Raw genomic sequence first — 23728 nt, forward strand, 5'->3', positions numbered from 1 at the left:
CCTCTGCCTCCCAAGTGCTGGGATTAAAGGCGTGGGCCATCACCGCCCGGCCAGAATATATGTTCTAAGATCCTCAAATCCACGATTAATGGAAATACATTAATTTGTGTTAGAACTTCAGGGCTAAAGAACTTACAAGACTATTTAATATTGTAACTAAAATACATTCTGCATTTCATTACATTAGTACTTTGGTAACATCAACCTTTATCTTAATCTGAAAAGAAACAACAGTGTTGTTGTCACTTTAGAAACCTTACTGCTTGTATAACCATACATTAAAACCCCAAAACAACTTTATAAAACCTCTTGCTCTCACATAGCAGTCACACTGAATGTAAATCAAAACTGAGTCTCAGCAAACGTATAATCTCTTCACGTACTAGACCTTGAGAAATCACTAGATAATGAGTATGAAGTATATGAACACCCACGATAATAGAACTATGGTAGGGACTTGTGTCAAAACAACAGCTTGTTGTCTTAAGGAGGACATGACCTTCTTGGTGACAGTCCCCTGGTTTGTCATTCTTTATACTAAAGTTGACCTAATAGAAGGCAACGACTCCAAAAATATTTGTTGAATGAAACTGCCTCCTGGTTGGTCCCCCTGTGCTCAGGCCATCTTCCTTAGTGAAATCCAGCTTACTGTTTCACAGAAGTATCACTGACATCATTCCAGTGCCCCCAAACCTTTGCTGACTGTCTACCATCTGCTCTACATTACAGTGTTTCCTGTCCCTGACAAGGCACCGAAGAGTATTCGCATCCTTGCTCCAGCCTGTCTTTTCAGTCTCATTCCTACTCTCTCCCTTTCACACAAAGTCTCTTCAGAGTGCAGCAGCTGTTCTTGGAACACTTTAGAATTGTCATGTCATGCCTTTTCAAACACGTTTCTGGTCTGAAAGGTCATCCATCTTCTTCTGTCTGAAAGTGTTTTTATTAATAAAGCTTAAACATCACTACCTTTAGAGCTTTCCCTGAGCCCAGAATCATTATGGCCTTTCCTTGATTTCTGGATCATTGTGTTTATTCTGAAAATATACTAAGCTAATTCTGCAGGGAGGACAGAGAGGGAGGAAGGAGTGCCCTGTTAGGGACATACCCCTGCAGCAACTGCAGCACTATGTGTTAAGCATACTGTTCAAGCAGCAGTGGGAGGATGGGGATGGATGACCTTTAATTCATGAGGTGCTACTGTGCTCTGTGCATCTTTTGCACAGTGCCTGTGTACTTGTGTGTCTGGGGGTTGGGACAGCGGAGAAAAGGAGATACAGGGGAAGGAAGAGAGGAGAAATCAGAATTGAAGGGAAGGTGAACGCAGTGCAGTAATGGCAGATGGGCGGACCCACATTTCTTGGGCTTTACATTTGGCAGAGGCCCAGCCCTGCAAGCTCAGAGGAAGTGGTTGGGGGTTGGGGGTTGGGGGTTGGGGGCGAGAGGTGGAAATGGGGAGGGGCCGCAGTCCCTCTGAGCCCGGCGGCCTGGACTGCCTGGCAGCCACCTTCTGCCCCACCTCAGCCAGTTCCTGAAGCTGTGACTCACGCCAACTGTGCCAGACGGGGCGCGCTGGGCAGCGCAGCCCCACAGGTGGCAGCGGCTCGAGGACGATTCCCGCCAGGCTAAGCAGTGGAGCGCCGCACAGCGCGCCTTCCCGCCTCCCAGCCGCCGCCCAGGCAGTTCCCGGCCGGCGCCAGCAGGCCTGCTCGGTCGATCTTCGAGCCGAAGATGCGGCGGGGCTGGAAGATGGCTCTGTCTGGGGGGTTGCGGTGCTGCCGCCGAGTACTGTCCTGGGTGCCAGTGCTCGTTATTGTCCTCGTCGTTCTCTGGTCCTACTATGCCTACGTCTTTGAACTCTGCCTGGGTAAGTGGGGCTGGCCACATAAACTGGGGAAATTATGCTCCAGCACAATCGTCTGCCCTATCCTTCATACCGATGTCCCCAGTGCGCTCAGCCCTCACCCTGCGGCTTTTCCTTTCGCGCCCTGAAAAACTCCCAGTTTCCAACCTTGGGCTTCTCACAATCTCTCTCGTGTGCCGTCCCACAAGGGTCTCACCACGTCGCCATCTCCTCTCCTCTAGGTTTTCTTATTTCTTTGCTCTACCCTCAATAATTCCCTGACTTTTTCTTCTAGGACCCTCTTTCCCCATGCAGGGAAACCACTTAAGCTCTACTGCCTGGCAACCACCTTCTGAGCCCACCCAACCAATTGAGGAAGCACCATACCCTGCATCCTTAAAGTGCCCGCTCCACCAAAGCATCCAATTAAGGGCCCCACCATTTCTCCCTCCTACTATGATTCCTTTCATACTGGGGATTCCCTACTAAGAATCCAAAAATAATTCCTGTACTCTCCTATTAGCTTACCTTTTCTCCACATTGAGATCCATACTTTCTGCAATCCTCAAACACAAACTGAGAGGTTTCACATCTCCTCTCCACTCACTTATGAACCTCTCACATCAGAACATTCTGTTCTCACTTTTTACACAGGGCTAAGCCCTCGATCCATCCTTTCCCTGAGATCCAAGGGTGCAAGCATGTGTACGAACACATGCAACACACACACACAGAGAGACAGAGATAGAGAGATGCTTCATATGTTTGCCTTCTTATGACTCCGCAGTCTTCTCTGTTCTATCTCATGTTTCACACAATAATAATAAGCTTTCCCTTTTCTTTCCCTGTGGTCAGAGCTTTTTGTGGTGTGGGGGGGTTCTGTACAACACTCTCTTCTCATATTAGAGCTCTGCAGTGTACCACACTGGAGTACAGCCTCTTCTCTTTCCACTTCATAAAGCATCCAACTTCTCAATAGAAGGCTCACATTATTTTCTAACACATGTCACTAAGTGACCCCAGTTTTCATAGTATGATCATGTCCCATCCACTATAATGTCATACTAGAATGTTTTTACAAAGAGTCCCCACAATCTTTACCATAGCCCACTGAAGAGCCAGTACTTCTCTAATCTTTACCTTTCTTTACTGAGAAACATTCTTCACCCCCTCCAGTGTTTTCCCACTGTCCCCACCACATTCTGTCACTATCAGTCTCTGGTGCTTGCCATTGTTTCCTCTCAGCATGCACTTGCCCCCTGCCTTCTCAAGCCTGGGGAATCCAGTTCTTTCTTGCTGAAGTTTGAAGCATTTTGCCCTTTCCCATGGGAATATACTTTTGTTGTTTTCTCTTCTTAGACTACCCCTTTAATGATGCTGGACTGTCCTTATGCCCTGTCCTACCACACCAGAGATCACTCTAGTCTCTCCTTATTTACAACCTGGTTCCTATCATATGCCTTGTGCTTTCAAACTCAGAATTCTACCGTATTTCACAACACAAACCCCAAGACCTTCCCTTGTATTTACCCACACACACTTAGATTTTCATACCCTTTCGGTCTTCTGTCTATTACATATGGCCTTCTAACATTCTCATAAACTAAAATTAGTTTTCGTCACATGTGCTGTCTGCTCTCAACAGAAATTTCTCATGGTCCTTTGAAGAATCCCCATATCTTTGCACGTGAGATCCCATGAATACCTGTTATCACTTCAATTCTGAAGTCCCATCACCAGACCCTTATACTTGTGACCTGCTGTCTCCCCTATTCATTCAATGTGGCGCACTCATTGCCACCCCACTAGAGTTCATATCCATTTCATCAAACATCCCCTCAAAGATGCCTGCCTATGCTTCATTTATTTCCTCATATCATAACTTCTCACCTCAAATATTACTGCTAGAGTGCTACTTTTCAGCCCCAGGACCCAACTACACTTTTAATCCCTTTCTCTTACATATTTGAAAAAAACTATACCCCTACACAAATTTGGATAAAGTAAAGTAACTGTGTTTTTCCAATTTAAGAATTCCTCCAGTCAACTCTATAGATCAAGGTTTGGCTTTTTTTTTTTCTGACCTTCTTCTTAAGGGTGTTATGGAAAAATACAGAAAAGGCTTTTAGCAGTAAGTTTTGTTTGTTGCCTTCATGGATAGACATTTAGACTATTTTCCTTCTCTTCTTCTCTGTCTGCTATATTCTCTGTTACATTCCCTTGACTGGCAAGTTTTCCTGTTCTCAGACCTTACCACTTTGTCTTTTTTGAATGATTAACTAAGGGATCAAAAGTTCAGCTCCATTGTGATGGTATGTACATTGCTCCCAGGAACAATGCCACATTGTAAACACTATCAAGCCTACTTTTAAAGTCCTTTAGTACTAACATACATGAGCTCAACAAGAAATCATGTTAAAAATTAGTATGATGATAGTTAATTCTTATATAGTGCTTATTTTGTGCCAGAAAAAAGTGTCCTCACTGCAATTATATTGACAGTCTATATATCACCTCATTAATACTCAGAGCTCTATAAGGTAGGTGCCATTACCCCTACTATCCAGATATGTAAACTGAGTCAACAAACTGAAGTAAGAGCAAGTATCAGGTGTGGTGGTACACATTTGTCATCCCAGTACTTGTGGAGTAGAGGCAGGAGGATGAGGAGTCCGAGGTCATTCTCAGCTACATAGAAAGGTTGAAGCCAGGCTAGGCTACATAAAACCCTGTCTCACATCACACTCCCCCATACAGAAAAAAAACAATGCATATAATTAGCTTTCTATAGGTTGTAAGCCACACCATACTGAAAGCTGCTAGAAAGCTTAGGATTTCTTATGCCCAGCTGAGAGGAATGGACTGATTATGTATTTAATCTGAGATTATAGAGCTGGTAAATTGTTAAACTTAGATGGTAACACAGGCAATATGGACCTTCTGTTCAGGTTATTGTAACATGCTGTTTCCTCTCAAATAGCACAGACGTCAAAACTAGTAACCCACAGGACCAGTATAACCTGAAAATATATTTTACTTGGCTTGGATAGTGTTTTTTAAAAAGCATTTTTGTGTCATTATTAGCATTTTTTAAACTAAGCTAAACCTAGTAAAGTTACATATACCTATAGTCTCAACACTTGAGAATCTAAGAGAGGAGGGTCACTGGAGCCTAGGAGTTCAAAACAAATCTCTATATAATAGGCAGAACCCATGTCAAAAAATAAAAATCAGTAAAATAAGTGGCCTTGACTTCTGTTTCTGGCTCTCCCGTTCTATGATGCCATCTTCACTTTACAATAATAAATGTTTTCTAACGTTTTATATTTGTGTGTGTGTGTTTGTGTATGTGTGTATGTGTGTGTATTTGTGGTGTTTGGAGAGATGTGCCTTCACATGTTGTAGAAGTCAGCGGACAGAGGAAGCATAGAAATTGGTTATTTCCTTCTATCATAAGAGTTCTGGGGACTGAACTCAAAGACCTAAGGCTTGGTGGTAGATGCCTTTACACATTGAACCCTCTTGCTGGCCCTGTTTGTACAATCTTTTAACAAATGAGCAACCTGGATTTCAGAAATGTTGAAGCAAATTTTCTAACATTACATTTAGTATGGCACTGAGAACTGGAAGTCAGGGCTGTCTGATAACAAAGCCATTTCTTTACCAATGTAACAAAAGTAATAAATTAGGCTTTTGCTATGACTTAAAAGGTAGTATTAAAGAGCTAACTTCTTTCTGAAGAGAACTTAATCTCTCCTGAATGTCAGGCTATAACTAATACTAAAGGTGATACTTTTGTACTTATATTTTTATTTTTATAATATTTTTTATTATAAAATAATGACATCATTTCCTCTTTCCCTTTCCTCCCTCTAACACCTCTCCTGTATCCCCTTGCTCTATCTCAAATTTATGGCCTTTTTCTTTAATTATTGTAATATACACGTAGTCACACTTACATTTGTAAATAAAGTAGTACAACCTGATCAGACTGTATTATATAGTTGTATGTTTATAGGGCTGACCATTTGGTATTGGATAACTTCTCCTGCTCTCAGCATTCCTTAGTTGCCTTTAGTTCTCTGTCTGGGCTAGAGGCCCCATGAGATTTCCGCCTTTCATATTAACACATCTATTGTTATCATCCTTGTTCAGGTCTTATTTAGGCAGTTTTGCTGCTAAGAATGCATGGTTGTAGCCTCTCTGAAATTTCTAGATGACACAATTTCACAACAAACTTTCTGTTCTCTGGCTCTTCCTAACTTTCTACCCCATCTTCTGTAATGATATCTGGGCCATAGGTGCAGGAATTATATTGTAGATACATCAATTGGGCTGTAATTTTTTTAGACTAATTCTGCTTTTACAAGGCAGGAGATGTAGGGTAGGTCATCTGATATCTTTCAACTTCACTTGTTCTTATGTGCATCTTACTAGCATGATTGTTTATTCATATCACAAATACTTGCTCAGTACTTACTATACACCAAGCATTGCTATTATGACATTTAAATATTCGTGCCTGAAAAGCATGAATTGTAGTTTACAACACAGTATAAAAGTGTGGTAGGTATCAACTTACTATATTAATAAGAAAATAAAATATTCTACCTCCCTCAAAAAAAGAATCTTACATTTTTAATAAGAAAGAAAATGATAGTATCCATTTCATTAAGGTAAATGTTATATGACAAAAGACAACCATTGTATTTAGTCATTTAGTACATTTACAATGTTGTGAAGCCATTACTTCAATGTAATCAACAAATCATTATTGCTACCACCAAAAGAAAACCACAGAAACGTTAAAAAATAATTTTCCTTCTAGGGGAGGGAGGGCCAATGTTCTTTAATGGTATGGCACCAACCCAGTAGTCCATCAACCAAGTGGGTGATCTCAGCACACCAGTGAGGGTATAGAGAGCAAAAATTAAAGTCAGTGGGTTGTTTAATAAAATGATACTAAGTTAGGAATGGTTAGGATATATCTAGGATGAGTTAAAGAAAAGTACGAGGAGTAAATGTGGTCAAAACACCTCGTATGCACGTATAAAATTCTCAAAAAGTTAATAAAAACATTATATTAAAGAAAGGAGTAACTCCCTGTTCCCTTCACCTCTAGTTCCTGTCAACCACTCATATATATCCTAGCTCTGTATTTGCCTATTCTATAATGTGTGTGGCTGTCTGTGTGTGTCAGTGTATCTGTGCTTGTGTGTATATGTCCTTTTATATCTGGATTCTTTTACTTAACATTATGTTTGCAAGATCCAACTACATTGTAGCATCTAACAGTATAGTGTTCCTTTAATAGATTACTGATATTCTATTCTGTGTCTTTGTCAGAGTTTGTCTAAATCTCTTTTCAAGGACATTTGGGATGTTTCATCTTTTCTTCTGTTCTAAACAGTGTTACTATGAACATTTATATAAAAATAATTCTTTATACACCAGAGAGAAGGATGGGAATGATTGAACTGTATGATAACTTTTTGAGGAACCTGTGAACTATTTTTCAACATGGCTGAACATATATATATATTCCTACTAACAATACTGATATCTTTTTCCATTAGTAAAAAGATGATGTAGTATAATATTTTGTAGCATGATTTTTGCTTCCTAAATGAGTAAACATGTTGAACACATTTTATGTACTTGACCATTTTTGTGTCTTATTTGGGAAATATCTATACAGACTGAGCAGGTTGTATTTATGTATTTGTGAATACACATGCACACAGATATGTATAACTACAATTAATGAAAAGCAGAGACCATGAATTTGAAAGAGAGGAAAGGATGGGGTGTATGGGAGGGTTTGTAGGAAGGAAAGGAAAGAAAGAAATGATGTAATTATGATCTCAAAAAATAAAGGAAATATTAAAAACAAAAATGACTATTCAAGTTCCCATTTTCTTAAAAAATGTGCTTTCATTTTCTTTCTTTTAAATGTCTTACTTAGAATACAAAATAAATTTCATTATAAAATCTTCATACATATCTGTAATTGTACCTTGTGTATAATCACCTACATTATCCTCTGTTGTTCTCCCTCTTGCTTGTCCCCTTCCCTGCCCACAAAAGTCCCTCTTCTGCTTTTATGTTATTTATCTATATATGACATATAGGCTATATATGGTACACATATGACATATATGTGTGTGATATTTGCCTCCCCTCTCGTCACCACCTTTTCCCTTGTCTTTTGCTCCCTTTAGGACCCTTCTTCTCTCTCCATGAACCTCCCTTCTTCTTTCATGTAGATTTTTCTACTTTTATGTAGCTATCTATTTCTTTTTTTTTTTAATTCTAGAGTTGTCATAGGCGAAAAAACATGTGCTTATTTTCTGAGTCTGGTTTATTTTGCCTAACATGATGCTCTCCAGTTGCAAAATTGTTTCCTGCAAATTACAGAATCTCATTAATTTTTATGGTTAAACAAAACTCCATTGTATGTGTATGCGTATGTGTAAGCATATGTATCACATTTTCTTTATCTTTTCATCTGTTCATAAGCATGTAGGCTAATTCCATGTTCTGGCTATTATGGAAAAATGCTACAGTTACTATGAATGCAAAAGTATCTATATGGTATGCCAACATAGATTCTTGTATATACCTAAGAGTGGTAATGTTGAATTGTATGTTAGTTGTATTTTTTAGGTTTTTTTAATCATTAATTTTTGGCTAGTGTACAACGTATTGAGTTTCAGCGTGACATTTCATACATACATAACTTTATACATTGTTCATATATAGTTTCCCATTATCTTTCCTTGTTCTCCCTTTCTTTTGCCTCTCCTGTTGGTATCCTTCTTCTTGTCCAAGTAATCGGTCTGTTTTCATATCTCATGTATGCATATATACATATGTAATCTACATGCATATGTAACTAGATCCTACATGTGAGAGAAAACATTGGGTATCTCTTTAGTCCTACTACCATCTTTGTTTTTCCTGTTGGCCCCTTCTTTTCCTTAAATGCTCCCTTTCATTTGCATGTCATATGTAGGCAAAAATTGGTAGATATACTGTTAAATGTAGATATTCCCTATGAGATGAATGGAATGTTTATCTTTCTTATTCTGATCTAATTTACTTCCTTTAATTGTTTAAGTGAGATGTGCTAAATGTAGCAATTTTAGTGTGCAGGAAGATAGGTTCAAAAGCAAAGACTAAAAAATTATCACCAGAAATGACACACAAGAGTGAGTATATAAATTCAGATTTCACCTTGGTTCATAAAAGGACAAGGCAGACTTAGTATTTCCATGCTTACCCAGATTATTATAGAGATCTTCCAAACATTGACTCAAATTGAAATGAAAGCACAAATTTCCTGGGAATTTTAGCTCTCTGAATCTTTCTCCCATGACAATAGTAATCACAAACCCAAGAAAATGACTGTTCATGCCATAGACAATGGGTATGGCTTACCTCATACAAACTGGTGCTTAGTTACCCAGGAGAGTCCAAATGGTAGCAATGTCTCAAAAGTGGAAATTAACCCCAAATATAGAGACCAGTGCCCAAAGTGTCCAGCCTGAATATATTCTGGAATAGTAATCGTTCTTCAAAGCTGAGTCTCAAGCCAGGGTAGATGAGTTCTTCAGACAGACAGACAGACAGACCAACAAAACCAATCTTTGTGAGATGTAGTACAGGAAGCTAGTGTTCTGCCTAGAGAAACAGGAAGCTCCTGAAATAGCTACTTGTCATAACAAATGCCAGGATTCCCTCAAGATCTCCATCATGCTGACTCTTAATGGATAGCTTCTTCAGTCACTTTGTCTAAAGCAGTCTTTTGCAGACACCTAGCAGGTCCATGTCAACTAAACTTCTGGGGTTCTTGTCCTGGCTGACACCCACCAAAGCTGTTGCCAAAACTGTAGCTTCTGCTTCCTGTTGCTTTCCTGAAAACCACAAGAAAGAGATTAGTAAAGCAGACAGATTTTATTCAATCCTTGACCTAAGGAAACTAGGATAGACATTCCTATCTCAGATTTCTATTTTTCCATTTTAAGGAATTTCTGTACTGATTTCCATATGGGCTTATAATTCCAACCAATGATGTTTCCCCAGAATCCTTGCAAGCATTTGCTGATATTTACTTCCTTGATGGTAACCATTCTGCCTAGAGTCAGATGGACTCACAAAGTGGTTTTAATATGCATTTCCCCAGAATCTCAAATGTTTGAACACTGTTTAAAATATTGATTGATCATTGTATGTTGAGGTTTTGTCCTTTACTGTCTATTGTAATGCTAAGTGCGGCTCACAAGACCTGGAGTCTACTCATAGTCCCTGTGACCCTGCCCCCAAGTGAATTCTGGTTGGTGAATAAAGATGCTGACATTCAATAGTTGGGCAGAAGATAGATAGGTGGGGTTTAGGTTTTGAGGGCTTGAGGGGAGAGGAGGACCATGAGGAGGAAGAAGGTACAGGAGAGAAGGAAAGAGAAGCAGCCATGGGTCAGGAGTGTGTGGCCCTGAGGGCTGTCCAATTGGAGCAGCAAACAGTCCACATGAAACAGTAATAACTCAGGGTTATCGATAGGAAAGTAGATTATAACAGCATGAAGGGTAGGCAGCTGCCCAGCTCTTGTGCTGCTTAAGGCTTATTGTAAATATAAAGGCTGTGAGTGTGTCTTTCATTTGGTAACTAATTGGTTTAAGGAGGGGTAAAATCCCCAGACCAGGATTTAAATGTTTACTACAATTGTATTTGGTTTGAGAACTATGTATTAAATTTTAAGGCCCATTTAGTGATAGCATGATTTGCAGAGGGGTTTTTTTGGGTTTTTTTGTTTTTTGTTTTTTTTTTTTTATTTGCAGGTTTTGATGTTTAATTTTCTAAGTTTGTTATAGATTCTAAATATTAATCTCTGGTCTGATGCATAGTTAGAAAATATTTTCCTCTCATTCTGTAGACTGTTTCTTCACTCTGGTGGTTGTTTCCTTTGTTATACACATTTTTAATTTCATGAAATCCCATCTGTCAGTTCTTGGTATTATTTTTGTGCTATTGGAATCCTTTTCAGGAAGTCCTTGTCTATGCCTATGCATAGACAAGTGTTTTCTTCTAGCACTTACAGATTTTCATGTCATACACTAATGCTTTGATCTATTTTAAATTGATTTTTTAACAGGGTAAAAAAATGGAGATCTATTTATATTCTTTTACATGTAGCTATCCAGCTTTCCCAGCAACACTCATTGAAGAACCCATCCTTTTGTAGCATACATTTGACATCTTTGTCAAAAATTGATGGCAGCAATTAACTAAAAAAAATCAGTAAACCCCCCCACTATAAATGGGCTGAGAAAGAAATTGGGAAAACAACACTCTTCACAATCACCACAAAAAAAATTTCTTGATGTAACTCTAGCCAAGAAAGTGAAAGTCCTATATAACAAGAACTTCAAACCTTTGAAGAAATAAATTGAAGAAGATATCAGAAGATGGAAAGATCTCCCATACTCATGGATCAGTAGGATTAACATAGTAAAAATGGCCAGCTTACCAAAAGCGATCTACAGATTCAATGTAATCCCCATCAAAATTCAACATAATCCTTTACAGATCTTGAAAGACCAATACTCAACTTCATATAGAAAAACCAAACCAAAACAAAAAACAAAAAACCAACCAAACCAAAACCCCAGATAGTCAAAGCAATCCTGTACAATAAAAGAACTGGAGGTATCAACATTCCTGATTTCAAGCTTTACTACAGAGCAATAGTAATAAAATCTACAATGTACCAACATAAAAACAGACAGGTTGATTAATAAAATTGAATAGAGTAAACCCACACACCTACAGACACTAAATTTTTTTGACAAAGGGACCAAAATTATACAATGGAAAAAAGAAGCAACTTCAACAAATGGTACTGGTCTAACTGGATCTCTGCATGTAGAAGAATGCACATAGATCTGTATTTATCATCCTGCACAAAACTCAAGTCCAAGTAGATCAAAGATGCCAGCTCATGCTGGTGAGGATATAGAACAAGGGAAATATTCCTCTATTGCTGGTGGCAGTGAAAACTTTTACAACCACTTTGGAAATCAATTTCGTGGTTTCTCAGAAAATTTAGAATAGTTCCACATCAAGACCCAGTTGCCACTCCTGGGCATATACCCCAAAATGCTCCACCATCCCACAAGGACATTTGCTCAACTATGTTCATAGCAGCCTTACTTGTAATAGCCAGAAACTGGAAACAACCTAGCTATGTCTCAATGGGCAAAGAAAATGTAGTATATTTAAACAATTGTATTACACAGCTATTAAAACAAGGACAACGTGAACTTTGCAGGCAAATGGATGGTATTAGAAAATATCCTGAATGAGGCAACCCAGACTCAGAAATACATACACAGTATATATTCACTTATAAGTGGATATTAGCCATAAAGTGCAGGATAACCATGCTACAATCCACACACTCAAAGAAGCTAAATAGCAAGGGGCACCTAAGAAAGGATGCTTGAATTTCACTGAGAAGGAGAGATAAAATAGACATTGGCTGTGGATGGAGTATGACACTTGGGTAGGAGAGGAGTTGTGGAGAAGAACAGAGAGGATCAAGTGTCAGGAGGACAAAGGGAAAGAGAACTAGCAGAACTGGGGTTGGTGGAGGGGGCATCACTATGAAGAACTAGAAACCTAGAACTAGTGAAACTCCCAGAAACCTATGAGGGTGACCCTACCTAAGCAATAGGGTACATGGAACCTGAAACAGCTACCTCCAGTAACCAGGGATGGGGACACCAACCCACCCACAAAACCTTCTACCCACAAGATGTACTGGGATAAAGATGAAGCAGAAATTGAGGGAGTGGCCAACCAATGACTGACCCAACTTGAGACTCATGCCATGAGAGAGAGTCCACTCATGACACTATTAATGATACTCTCCTGTACTTGCAGACAGGAGCCTAACATAACTTTCCTCTGCGAGGCTTCACCCTGAAGCTGATGGAAAAAGATAGAGACCCACAGCCAAACATTAGGCAGAGCCTAGGACCCCTACACACATGTAACAGATGTGCATCTTGGTCTTCAGTGTTCATTTCTAACAACTGGAGCACAGGCTGTTTCTGACTCTGTTGCCTGTCTTTGGATACTCCCCCCCACCCCCCGCCACTGGGCTGCCTTCTCTAGCCTCAATAGGAGAAGAGGCACCTACTGCAATTGTGTCAAGGTGGGTTGATATCCATGGGAGGCTGCCCCTTCTCTGAGGAGAAAGGGTGAGGGAGGGGGTTGGGGGAGGGGAGTGAAGAGGGAGACTGGGAGGAGAGGGGGAGGGGAAGCTGCAATCTGGATGTAAAGTAAATAAATAAAATTCTAAAAGTCAAAAAATTGATGCTAGCTGTATAGATTTATTTCTACAGTGTAATGTAATGGCAGGTATTTTGATGCCTCTAGTATTACTAAGGATTTTACTGGCTACTTAGTGTTTTTACATTTATATGATTTCTAGGATTTTTTTCTAGTTGTGTGCAGAATATTTTTAGAATTTTCATGGGGTATTGCATTGAATCTGTAGATTGCTTTTAGTGACATAGTCATTTTCACAAAATCAATTCTACCAATCCATGAGTATAAGTGATTCATTCATCTTCTAATGTCTAATATTTTTCTTGTTAGAGGTCTTTTGTTTTTGTTTTGTTTGTTGTTGTTTTAGTTGTTTGGTTTTTTGAGACAGAGTTTCATTGTGTAGTCTTGGCTGTCCTGAAACTTGCTCTGTAGACCAGACTGGCCTCAAAACCAAAGATCTGCACCAGCCTCTGCCTCCCTAGTGTGGGTTTAAGGCATGTACCACTATGCCTGGCTGTAGAGATCTTTTTTTTCTTCTCTTTTTATTGGTTATTTTATTTATTCACATTTCAAATGTCGCCCTTCCCAGTTTCCCCTCCACAATCTCCCATCCCACCCCCTCCCCTTTGCATCTATGAAGGTGCTCCTCTACCCACCCATACACTCCAGCCTCACCGCTCTAGCATCCCCCTATGCTGGGGCAACAAGCCTCCACAAGACCAAGGGCCTCCCCTCCCATTGATGCCAGATAAGGCAATCCTCTGCTACATATGTAGCGGAGACATGGATCCCTCCATGTGTATTCTTTATTTGGTGGTTTAGTCCCTGGGAGCTCTTGGTGGTCCAGTTAGTTGATATTGTTGTTCTTCTTATGGGGTTGCATTCCCCTTCTGCTCCTTCAGTCCTTCCCCTAAGTCTTCCACTGGGATATGAGGGCTCAGTCCAATTGGTTGACTATGAGTATCTGCATCTGTATTAGTCAGGTGCTGGCAGAGCCTCTCAGGGGGCAGCTATACCAGGCTCTTGTCAGCAAGCGCTTCTTGGCATTAGCAATAGTATCAGGATTTGGTGTCTCCAGAGGGGATGGATCCCTAGGTGGAGAGGTCTCTGGATGGCCTTTCCTTCAGTCTCTGCTCCATTTTTTGTCTCTGCATTTCCTTTAGACAGGAACAATTCGGGGTTAAATTTTTTGAGATGGGCAGGTGGCCCCATCCCTCACCTGGGGGCCATGCCTATCTACTGGAGGTTGTCTCTACAGGTTCTATCTCCGCTTTGTTGGGTATTTCAGCTAATGTCAGCTCAATTGGGTCCTGGGAACTTCTTGCTTCCCTGACATCTGGGACTTTCTAGTGGTTACCCCAGTTGCCTGTCCCCTTGTACTCCTCTCCTGTCTCTACCCATAAATGATTCTGCCCCACTTTTCCCCCTCCTCCTCCTCTCTCCCTCTCAGATCCCTCCTTTCCTCTACCTCCTGTTATTATTTTGTTCCCCCTTCTAAGTAGGATTGAAGCATCCGTACTTTGGTCTTCCTTCTTCTTAAGCTTCATATGGCCTGTGAGTTGTATCATGGGTATTCTGAGCTTTTTGGCTAATATCCACTTATCAGTGAGTACATACCATGTGTGTTCTTTTGTGACTGGATTACTTCACTCAGGATGACATTTTCTAGTTCCGTCCATTTTCCTGCTAATTTCATGAAGTAATTGTTTCTAATAGCTGAGTAGTACTCCATTGTGTAAATATACCACAATTTTGATATCCATTCTTCTGTTGAGGGACATCTGGGTTGTTTCCAGCTTCTGGCTATTATAAATAAGGCTGCTATAAACATAGTGAATCATGTGTCCTCTTAATCTACATCCTTGCCAACATCTGCTGTCACCTGAGTTTTTTTATCTTAGCCGTTCTGATTGTTGTGAGGTGGAATCTCAGAGTTGTTTTGATTTGTATTTCCTTGATGACTTACGATGGTGAACATTTCTATAGGTGCTTCTTAGCCATTTGAGTTTCCTCTTTGTTTAGCACTGTACCCCATTTTTAATATGGTTATTTGGTTCTTTGTAGTCTGATTTCTTGAGTTCTTTGTATATTTTCAATACTAGCCATCTATCAGATGTAGGATTGGTAAAGATCTTTTCCCAGTCTATTGGTTGCCGTTTTGTCCTATTGACAGTGTCCTTTGCCTTACAGAAGCTTTTCAATTTTATGAGGTCCCATTTGTCAATTCTTGATCTTAGAGCCTAAGCCATTGGTGTTCTGTTCAGGAACTTTTCCCCTGTGCCCATGTGTTTGAGGCTATTTCCCACTTTCTCTTCTATTAGATTCAGTGTATCTGGTTTGATGTGAAGGTCCTTAATCCACTTGGACTTGAGTTTTTTACAAGGAGATAAGACTTGTGTTCTATTCCTCCTTAATAATTCTGGCAAAGGATTTTTTTTAAATTAGATATTTCATTTATTTGCATTTCAGATGCCATCCATTTTCCCATTTCCCCTCCCTAAAAACCCCCATCCCATCCCCCCTCCTCCTTTTTCCTTTTATATCATTTTAATTACATGCATGTATTAAGGTCAGTTCTAGGTTGAGGAACTAGCAATACAATAGATGCAAATAGTCAAGGAACAAGCAAGACAATAAACACAAATAGTCAAAGAACAAGCAAGGCATAATTACATGAACATTCCTGTGATCACTGTTTCTAAGGGCTTATCAGGATGACCAAAATATCTGAGATGACTTCCCTGTCCTAGCCCAAAGTCATTTTCATGTCTGAAGCTTACTTCCTTATTCTAGCCTAAGATTTAGATTCCTGCCTGAAACTACTTCTTTGTTCTAGCCTAATGTCAGATTTCTGCCTGAAGCCCACTTCCTTGTCCTTGGCCAATGTCATATTCCTGCCAAGCAACCCATTTCCTTGAGGACACATTAAAAAATTAAAAGAAGATGGCATTAAATTTAGTGTATTCAATTTCTTACATCTAATATACTTAATATGTAGCTAATATAAAGACTTAATGAGATAGTTTGTGTTCTTTTTGACTGTGATGAGTCTTTGGAATCCAAGGTGCATTTAATACTTTGGGGATGTGATCTGGAAGAGCTGTCAAGGGCAGAATGATGACAAGTAGATAGTGATAATACTATTGGATAGTGTATATTCTAGTTACTTCTCAGGCCTAGTACATTGTGTTGGAAACTCTAGGTTTGTTTATCGAAAGAGAAGTGAGGACTTGTCAAACCCTGAGCCTGGAGTGTCTACTCTACTGTTTGTTGCATTTGTATTTCATCTGAAAGTTTGTCTAGATTTTTGGTACAGCTCAAGGTTTTATGTTTTGTGACAACTTCTGAAGACATTTTAAATATTTTTTCTGTTATATATTTTCAAGTATTTCAAGCCATGAAATTACTGTTTTCTCATGACCTCTGTTTCTTTGCTAACCATAGATTATCTAATAACCCCATTTTGTTATTTTCTTCTTAAATCTAACTTTTAAAAACTATAAACTAAAAAAAAAAACCATCAAGGACATAAGAATGGATCAATTTGCATTCTTCTACATGCCTAGGCTACTAGAGCCAGCACCATTTGTTGAATATGCTGTCTTTTTTCCACTGGATGGTTTTGGCTTCTTTGTCAAAGATCAGGTGACCATAGGTGTGTGGGTTTAATTCTGGGTCTTCAATTCTATTCCATTGATCTACTTGTCTGTCTCTGTACCAATACCATGTGTTTTTTTTTCTCACTATTATTTGGTACTACAGCTTGAGGTCAGGGATGGCAATTCTCTGAGAAATTCTTTTATTGTTGAGAATAGTTTTCACTATCCTTGGTTTTTTGTTATTCCAGATGAATTCAAAAATTGCTCTTTCTATCTCTGTGAAGAATTGAGTTGGAATTTTGATGGGGATTGCATTGAATCTATAGATTGCTTTCAGTAAGATGGCTATTTTTACTATATTAAGCCTGCTGATACAAGGACATGGGAGATCTTTCTGTCTTCTGACGTCTTGTCAGATTTCTTTCTTCAGAGACTTGAAGTTGTTCTCATACAGCTTGCCTCTCGCCATCTAGTTATCTCTGGTGTTAACTGACCTTGCTGTCTCTGACTTGAGCCTGACCCTCCTGTGAACTTGGTTATGTTGGGCCAGCCTGTCTCTGGGTATAGGAGTAGGTCTCGAGAGCCTGATCTGTGAGCCTGGCTGTATCAGAACTCCTTGGGTTGACATTGTCTCTGGTTTGGACTGTGTGTGTGTGTGTGTGTGTGTGTGTGTGTGTGTGTGTGCTAGAGCACAGGATCTTCTTCCAGGTGTAGGTGTGAACTGTAAGGAAGGTAGGGTCTCCAGCCGATGGGAAGTCCCAGTTAGGCCAGGTATTGTGGTGGGGGTTGGAGCCTCACCTGTGCGCCTGTGTGTGTGAAAACTCCTGGGGATCAAGCTGTCTCTGGGTGCGGGGGGGGGGGGGGGGGGGGGGCGGGGGGGGGGGGGGGGGGGGGGCCTGGAGCACAGATTCCACTCCTGGGGGTAGATGTGAACCGAAAGCTGTAGAGTTCTTTTTGTATGGTTAGTTTGTTCCTAGGTATTTTACATTTTGAAGCTGTTGTGAATGGAATCTATTTCCTTCTTGCCATGTTAATTTCACTATAGAAAAGCTGCTGATGAACTGGGGAGGTATCTCTGTTGGTAAAGTACTTGCTGTACAAGCCTGAAACCTGAGTTCCACCTTCATACTCCACATAAAGAAATCTGAAAAGAGAGTGATACACATTTGTATTCTCACTGTTGGGAACATAGAGACAGGCAGGTTCGTGGTGGCTCACTGCCCAACTATTCTAGTCTACTTAGTGAGCTCAAAGGCAGCAAGAAAGCCTTACCTCAAAAAAACAAAAACAAAAAAACAAGGTGAGTGGTAACACCTGAGGTTTACCCCTATCTTTCACACACATGCATACACACACATGCATACACACACACACACACACACACACACACACACACACACACACACACAGAATAGCTACAATCTGTATATGTTGACTTTAGGTACTGTTACTTTGCTCAAAATATCATATGTATGAGTTTTCTAGTGACTTTTTAAAATTTTTGTATTGGTTATTTTATTTATTTACATTTTGAATGTTATCCCCCTCCCCAATTTCCCAGTTTCCCTTTCCCAAATCCTCTATATCCTCCCCACTAGCCCTGCCTCTATGAGGGTGCTCCCCCACCTGCCCACCCACTCTTGCCTCAGCACCCTAGTGTCTCCTCCCCTGGGTCATCAAACACATAATTTGCCTTCTTTCGTATTTGTATTATTTTTATTCTTCCTGTTGCTTAATTTTTGTAGGAATTCAAGCACAATATTAACTAAAGGGTGAGAAAATGGTTATTCTTTTCTCATTTTAAAAGAAACACTTTCAAATTTCTCCCATTTAGTATAATGTTGGCTATAGGTTTGTTGTATGTAGCCTCTATTATACTGAGGCATATTCCTTCTATTCATAGTTTCTTCAGAGGCTCTCATGAAGAACACTGAATTTGTGAAAGGTCTTTTCATTATCTGTTGATACAATCATGTTATTTGTGTCCCTGACTGTATTTATGTGCTGTACTACTTTTATTGGTTTGCATGTATTGCACCATCCTTTTATTCTATTAATAATTTTTGTATTTATGTTCATTAGGTAAATTCAATATTTATATACGTGTGTGTGTGTGTGTGTGTGTGTGTGTGTGTCAGAGAGAGAGAGAGAGAGAGAGAGAGAGAGAGAGAGAGAGAGAGAGGGGTTGGGTTTTGTGTGTGAACAGACATCATGACCAAGGCAACTGTTATAAAACAAAATATTTCATTAGAGCTGGCTGTAAGTTTTAGAGGTTTGATTCATTGTCATCATGATGGGAAACATGGCAGCATCCAGGTAGATAAGGCACTGGAAAAGGAGCTGAGAATTCTGCATCTTGATCCGAAGACAGCAGAAGCAGTTAGTCCCATTGAGCATAGCTTGAGCTTATATGAGACCTCAAAGCCTACCTCCACTTCCTCTAAAAAACAAAAAACAAAAAAAAAACCTACTCCAATGAGGCCGCACTTCCTAATAGTGCCACTCCCTATGGGCCAAGCATTCAAACACATCAGTCTATGGGAGCTATGTCTATTCAAACCACCACAGAAAGAGAGAAAGACACAGAAAACATCTAGTCTTGTTACTGAGGTAATACTGGCTTCACAGAATGAAATTGAGATTGGTCATGTTTCTCCCTTTTCTATTTTATGAAATAGTTTGAGCATCGTTGCTAATAGTTAATAGTTCATGTGTAAAGATCCAGCAGAATTTGGTGGTAAATCTGTTCTATCCCATGCTATTCTTTGTTAGAAGATTTTCTATTGGTATTTTAATCTCTTTTCTCATTCTAGAGGTTTTCACCCTTTATATATTATCTTATAAAAAATTTTAGTAATCAAAAAAGTGTGTTTTATTGTGACATTTTCACAAGTATATGTTGTTGTACTGTATTATTTTCCCCTTGACCATCCTCCACTATTCCTGTTCTCTTACTCTTGTTGATCCATTTACTCCCCCAAATGTACTTTCATGTCACATATAAGCCTTACATTCTTTTGTTAGCCCCCTCCCTGCTCCCTTAGGCTTCATCATTTTCTCTGATTGTCCTTATTCTACTTTAAGTTTATGTGTGTGTGTATTACCAAAATATCCAAGCCTACTTCCCTGTCCTAGCCCAAATTCATCTATCTATATATCTATAAAAAGAATATCTATAAATGTATATATCTAGATAGATAGATAGATAGATAGATAGATAGATAGATAGACAGACAGATAGATGAAGCCATGCCCAATATCTATTGAGGAAGTCTGGGTAAACAAACATAATAGTCCAGGGGATGTGGATGAATCCTGGCTCTACAGATAGCTAAAGATTGCCAGGTCATAAACTATATCCTTTCCCAGCATTCTTGGTGGGAAACAGGTGAATATCTTCTTTTCCTATTTTCCCTAGTGCTGATCTCTGTGTACAAGGACCTTGTAACCTCTACATAGTAGTTAAGCAGAGATTTCATGGGTGCTTGCGGTTAAAAAAAATTCAAAAAGTATACTGTCCAGTCTTTGCACATGGCTTTTGTGTTGGAATTTCCTCTAATCATCATTAGCTAGTCTGTTTACAATTGTACCTAAGCCCTCTCTTCCTGTTTTTCAATTTCTGAAGTCCAACTAGAAGTAAAAACTTGGAATATTTCAGGGCTTCTTAGAACAGGCATAGGATTTTGAATGTCTGCATGTCCTTCTCAGTTCTGTAATACATATGGTAGCACTTAATATCCTCATCCCACCACGGGTCTACTTCATCAACTTTCTCTTAGACAGGCATCAAAAAGACCAAAGTCTATGGGTGAGAGAGGATTACTTGTCAGTGCTGATATGAGAGAATGTGTATACAGAAGAATGATTGAGAACAGAGAGTTCTCCAGATGAAGCTCAGCCAGATTTAAGTAACTGCAGTACTCATAACATGTAATGAGATTACTTTATATGAACCACATGCAGAATACAGAAATAGAATATGGACAAAAAGATGCAAGGAACAAGCAAGACAATAAACACAAATAGTCAAAGGACAAGCAAGGCAATAAACAAACTCCTGTGGTCACAAACTCCTGTGATCACTGTTTCTAAGGGCTTATCAGTATTACCAAAATATCCGAGCCTACTTCCCTATCCTAGCCCAAAATCTTATTCATGCCTGAAGCCTACTTCTTTGATCTAGTCTAAGATTTAGATTCTTGCCTGAAATTACCTCTTTGTTCTAGCCTAAAGTCAGATTCCTGCCTGAAGCCCATTTCCTTGTCCTTGGCCAATGTCAGATTCCTGCCAAGCAGCCAGAAAAAACTCTCCACATCTCCCCCTTTTTTATTTCATAAAATAGACTGAGCCTGTCTTAGGTCATTCTGACAAGAGTGACTTCCTTACCTGTTGTAGAATATGCATTATCCAAAGCAATGCACTTCTGTTTTAGGTTGGTAAGGCTTTGTGCAGAATCTTACCCGTCCTTGGCTTGCCAGCCTGTTAAATTAATAACTCTGTCTGGGGGTCCATTTTCCATTTCAAGCCATTACTTTGGCCACCAACATGTTGATATTATTAAAGACAAGCTTTAACATGATGAGCAGGAATAAAAATATTCCCAGGACAAAATGGGCTAGCATGATCAAACTATATATGCCATTCTTGAAGCTTAGCCAAAATGGAATACTGACCTCAGGCCAAGTAGCTTTACACATGAAAATCTATAAAGAGCCAGTCAATAGAAGGGAAAATATTTTCTTCCTAACTTTGCAGTTGGGAATTATGAACTTCTGAGGGGGAAATACCACATTTTAAAAGGTCATGGCACTTATTTTATAGTTTTGAATTTTCTTTATTTTTAACATTGTCTTTTTTGCATTAGTAAGAGACTAAAATATCCCAATCACATTTGAAATGAAAAGAGTTATCTAAAACTATTGCACAATGTATCTCTTACCAGGAATCTCTTGGGTAAATGGACAGTTGGCCAATTCAATGACAAACTTGCCATGGAATCTTATAGAATAATGTGGTAAGATTCAATTCAATTCACTGCTGGGGAATTAAAAGACTGGCATTACCACTGAATAGCTTTTTATACTCATTTCTCTTGTATATTTTCTGATTCTTTGTAACTAGACATGAAGACAAATTTAGAAAGCTGGAGTATGTGGGGCTTAATGGGATAATCAACAAATGTAGTATAGCAAGAACATGGAAGAAACTCCAGATTATGGCTGTCAAACAGAAACATAATAGTCATGAAATTTAAATTTTTAGTAGGGAGAAAAAGTTAAAAAGTACTAAGTGAAATAATTTTAGTGATTTATTTAGTTTGATATATGAAAATATTTTCATTTCAGCATATCAATATAAAATTATTAATAAGATATTTTATATTCTTTTCATATTACATATTTGAAGCAAGTTTCTTTTTATTGATTGTTTTTCAGACAATATGTTCAGATCACAAGTTCCCTTCCCTCAACTTCTCCCAAAAACTTTTCACCCCACTCCTCCCCCTCCACACCCTTTATTTCTCTTTTGAAGACAGGCCAAACAAAACAAAACAAAACAAAAAACTACAAATAAAGAAGAATAAAAATTTGAAAGAAAAGCACACACACACATACACACACACACACACAAACCAAAACCCATAAAATCACAAAATTGGAAAACATACATGCAAAGGAACATTAAGCTAAAATGCCATTGAATTCATTTCATGCCAGCCATTGTCTGTCTTCTTTATGTGGCTTGTATAATCTAGTCTTGTTATGTATTAAGAGTCCTGTAGTTACTTAAAGCTGACTGTACTCCATCCGGCAATCTCTTTGTTCTCACTCATTCTTCTGTGTAAAATCGTCTCATTCCATTACTGACAAGTGATCTTCTCTCACCCAGATTCTTGTAGCAAATGGCCAAACAAGTGAGAATTAAGGCCTACAATTAATTTAAAAGTAATTGTGCACAAAGAATTCATAAATATGTTTATCTGGGCTTAAACATTACAGAACATATGCATGTACTAATCATCACATGGTCTCACTACTATGTACAACTTTATGACTTTCACTTAAAAAATAAGTAAGTTAAAGTGCTGCCCCAGCCTTGGGGCCTGGGCCAGGGAGGTGCCACTACAATAAACAAATATATAATGGAGACGTTAGAAAGATAGAAAAACGGAGCTGTGTGTGTGCTATGGAGAGAGGCAGTAACAGGTGAAAGAGAGGCCCAAAGTGGACATATTGCCATCACCCAGTAGGGTCTGTCTGATGATGTACAACAGCCTGGAGCTTATGCAGACACAGACTCAGCTCCTGAACCTGCCACCCAGCTAAGAGGTCCCCCCTGGCTCTGAGCAACGATGGAAGCTTGACATGAAGAAAGGTTCATTCCTTGAATTAGACCTCTCAAAAGACCACCATGGTCCTTGAAGCCCACTGGAGACTATGTTTGTGTCTGTGGTCCAAGCTGATGCCCCAGGACCCAATGAAGACAAAGATAAATGTGGACATATGCAATCTTGGTCACTAAGTGATGATCTGGTGATGTCCTTGGACTTTGCTGCCTCTTAGGGCCATCCTCATATGAACAACATGGCCACCTGAGGCTATGTTGAGGCCTGTGCAGCTGCTGAGAGCCATGAGTAGGTCAGTGTTTCTGTCTGCAAGGCCTGTTACCACCGAAGCCCATTCTGAGTCTGTGGTCTGGGCAGCCTCTTAAAGTCATATTAATTTCGGTGAGGGGAAGAGCTGACCCTACCCCTCACTAGCCACAACAAGACTCTTCTCAGTTGATGGCTTCTGGTGCCGATGCAGGCAGAAAAAGACTTATCCTCCTGGGGAAGGGGGACTGACGGGGCTGGCCACTAGGAATTTGACCATACTTCAGTGAGTATATGGACAACACTAATAACTTGCTTTTTTCTTTGTGTGTGTGTGTGTGTGTGTGTGTGTGTGTGTGTGTGTGT

The 23728-nt window shown here is 39.5% G+C and overlaps 1 protein-coding gene across 1 annotated transcript in view; it reads left to right on the top strand.

The window, feature by feature from the left end:
• The first annotated feature begins 1463 nt into the window (after nt 1-1463).
• The window catches only part of Zdhhc15 (zinc finger DHHC-type containing 15), a 126089-nt gene continuing 103824 nt past the window's right edge, over nt 1464-23728 (top strand). The window contains exon 1 of the mRNA XM_028771423.1: nt 1464-1864. Within this exon, the coding sequence (XP_028627256.1) occupies nt 1729-1864 (136 nt within the window). The 5' untranslated portion in view covers nt 1464-1728. The remainder of the gene's footprint in view (nt 1865-23728) is intronic.

Source organism: Grammomys surdaster, unplaced genomic scaffold, assembly GCF_004785775.1.
Source record: "Grammomys surdaster isolate TR1022 unplaced genomic scaffold, NIH_TR_1.0 207, whole genome shotgun sequence".
Lineage (NCBI taxonomy): Eukaryota > Metazoa > Chordata > Mammalia > Rodentia > Muridae > Grammomys > Grammomys surdaster.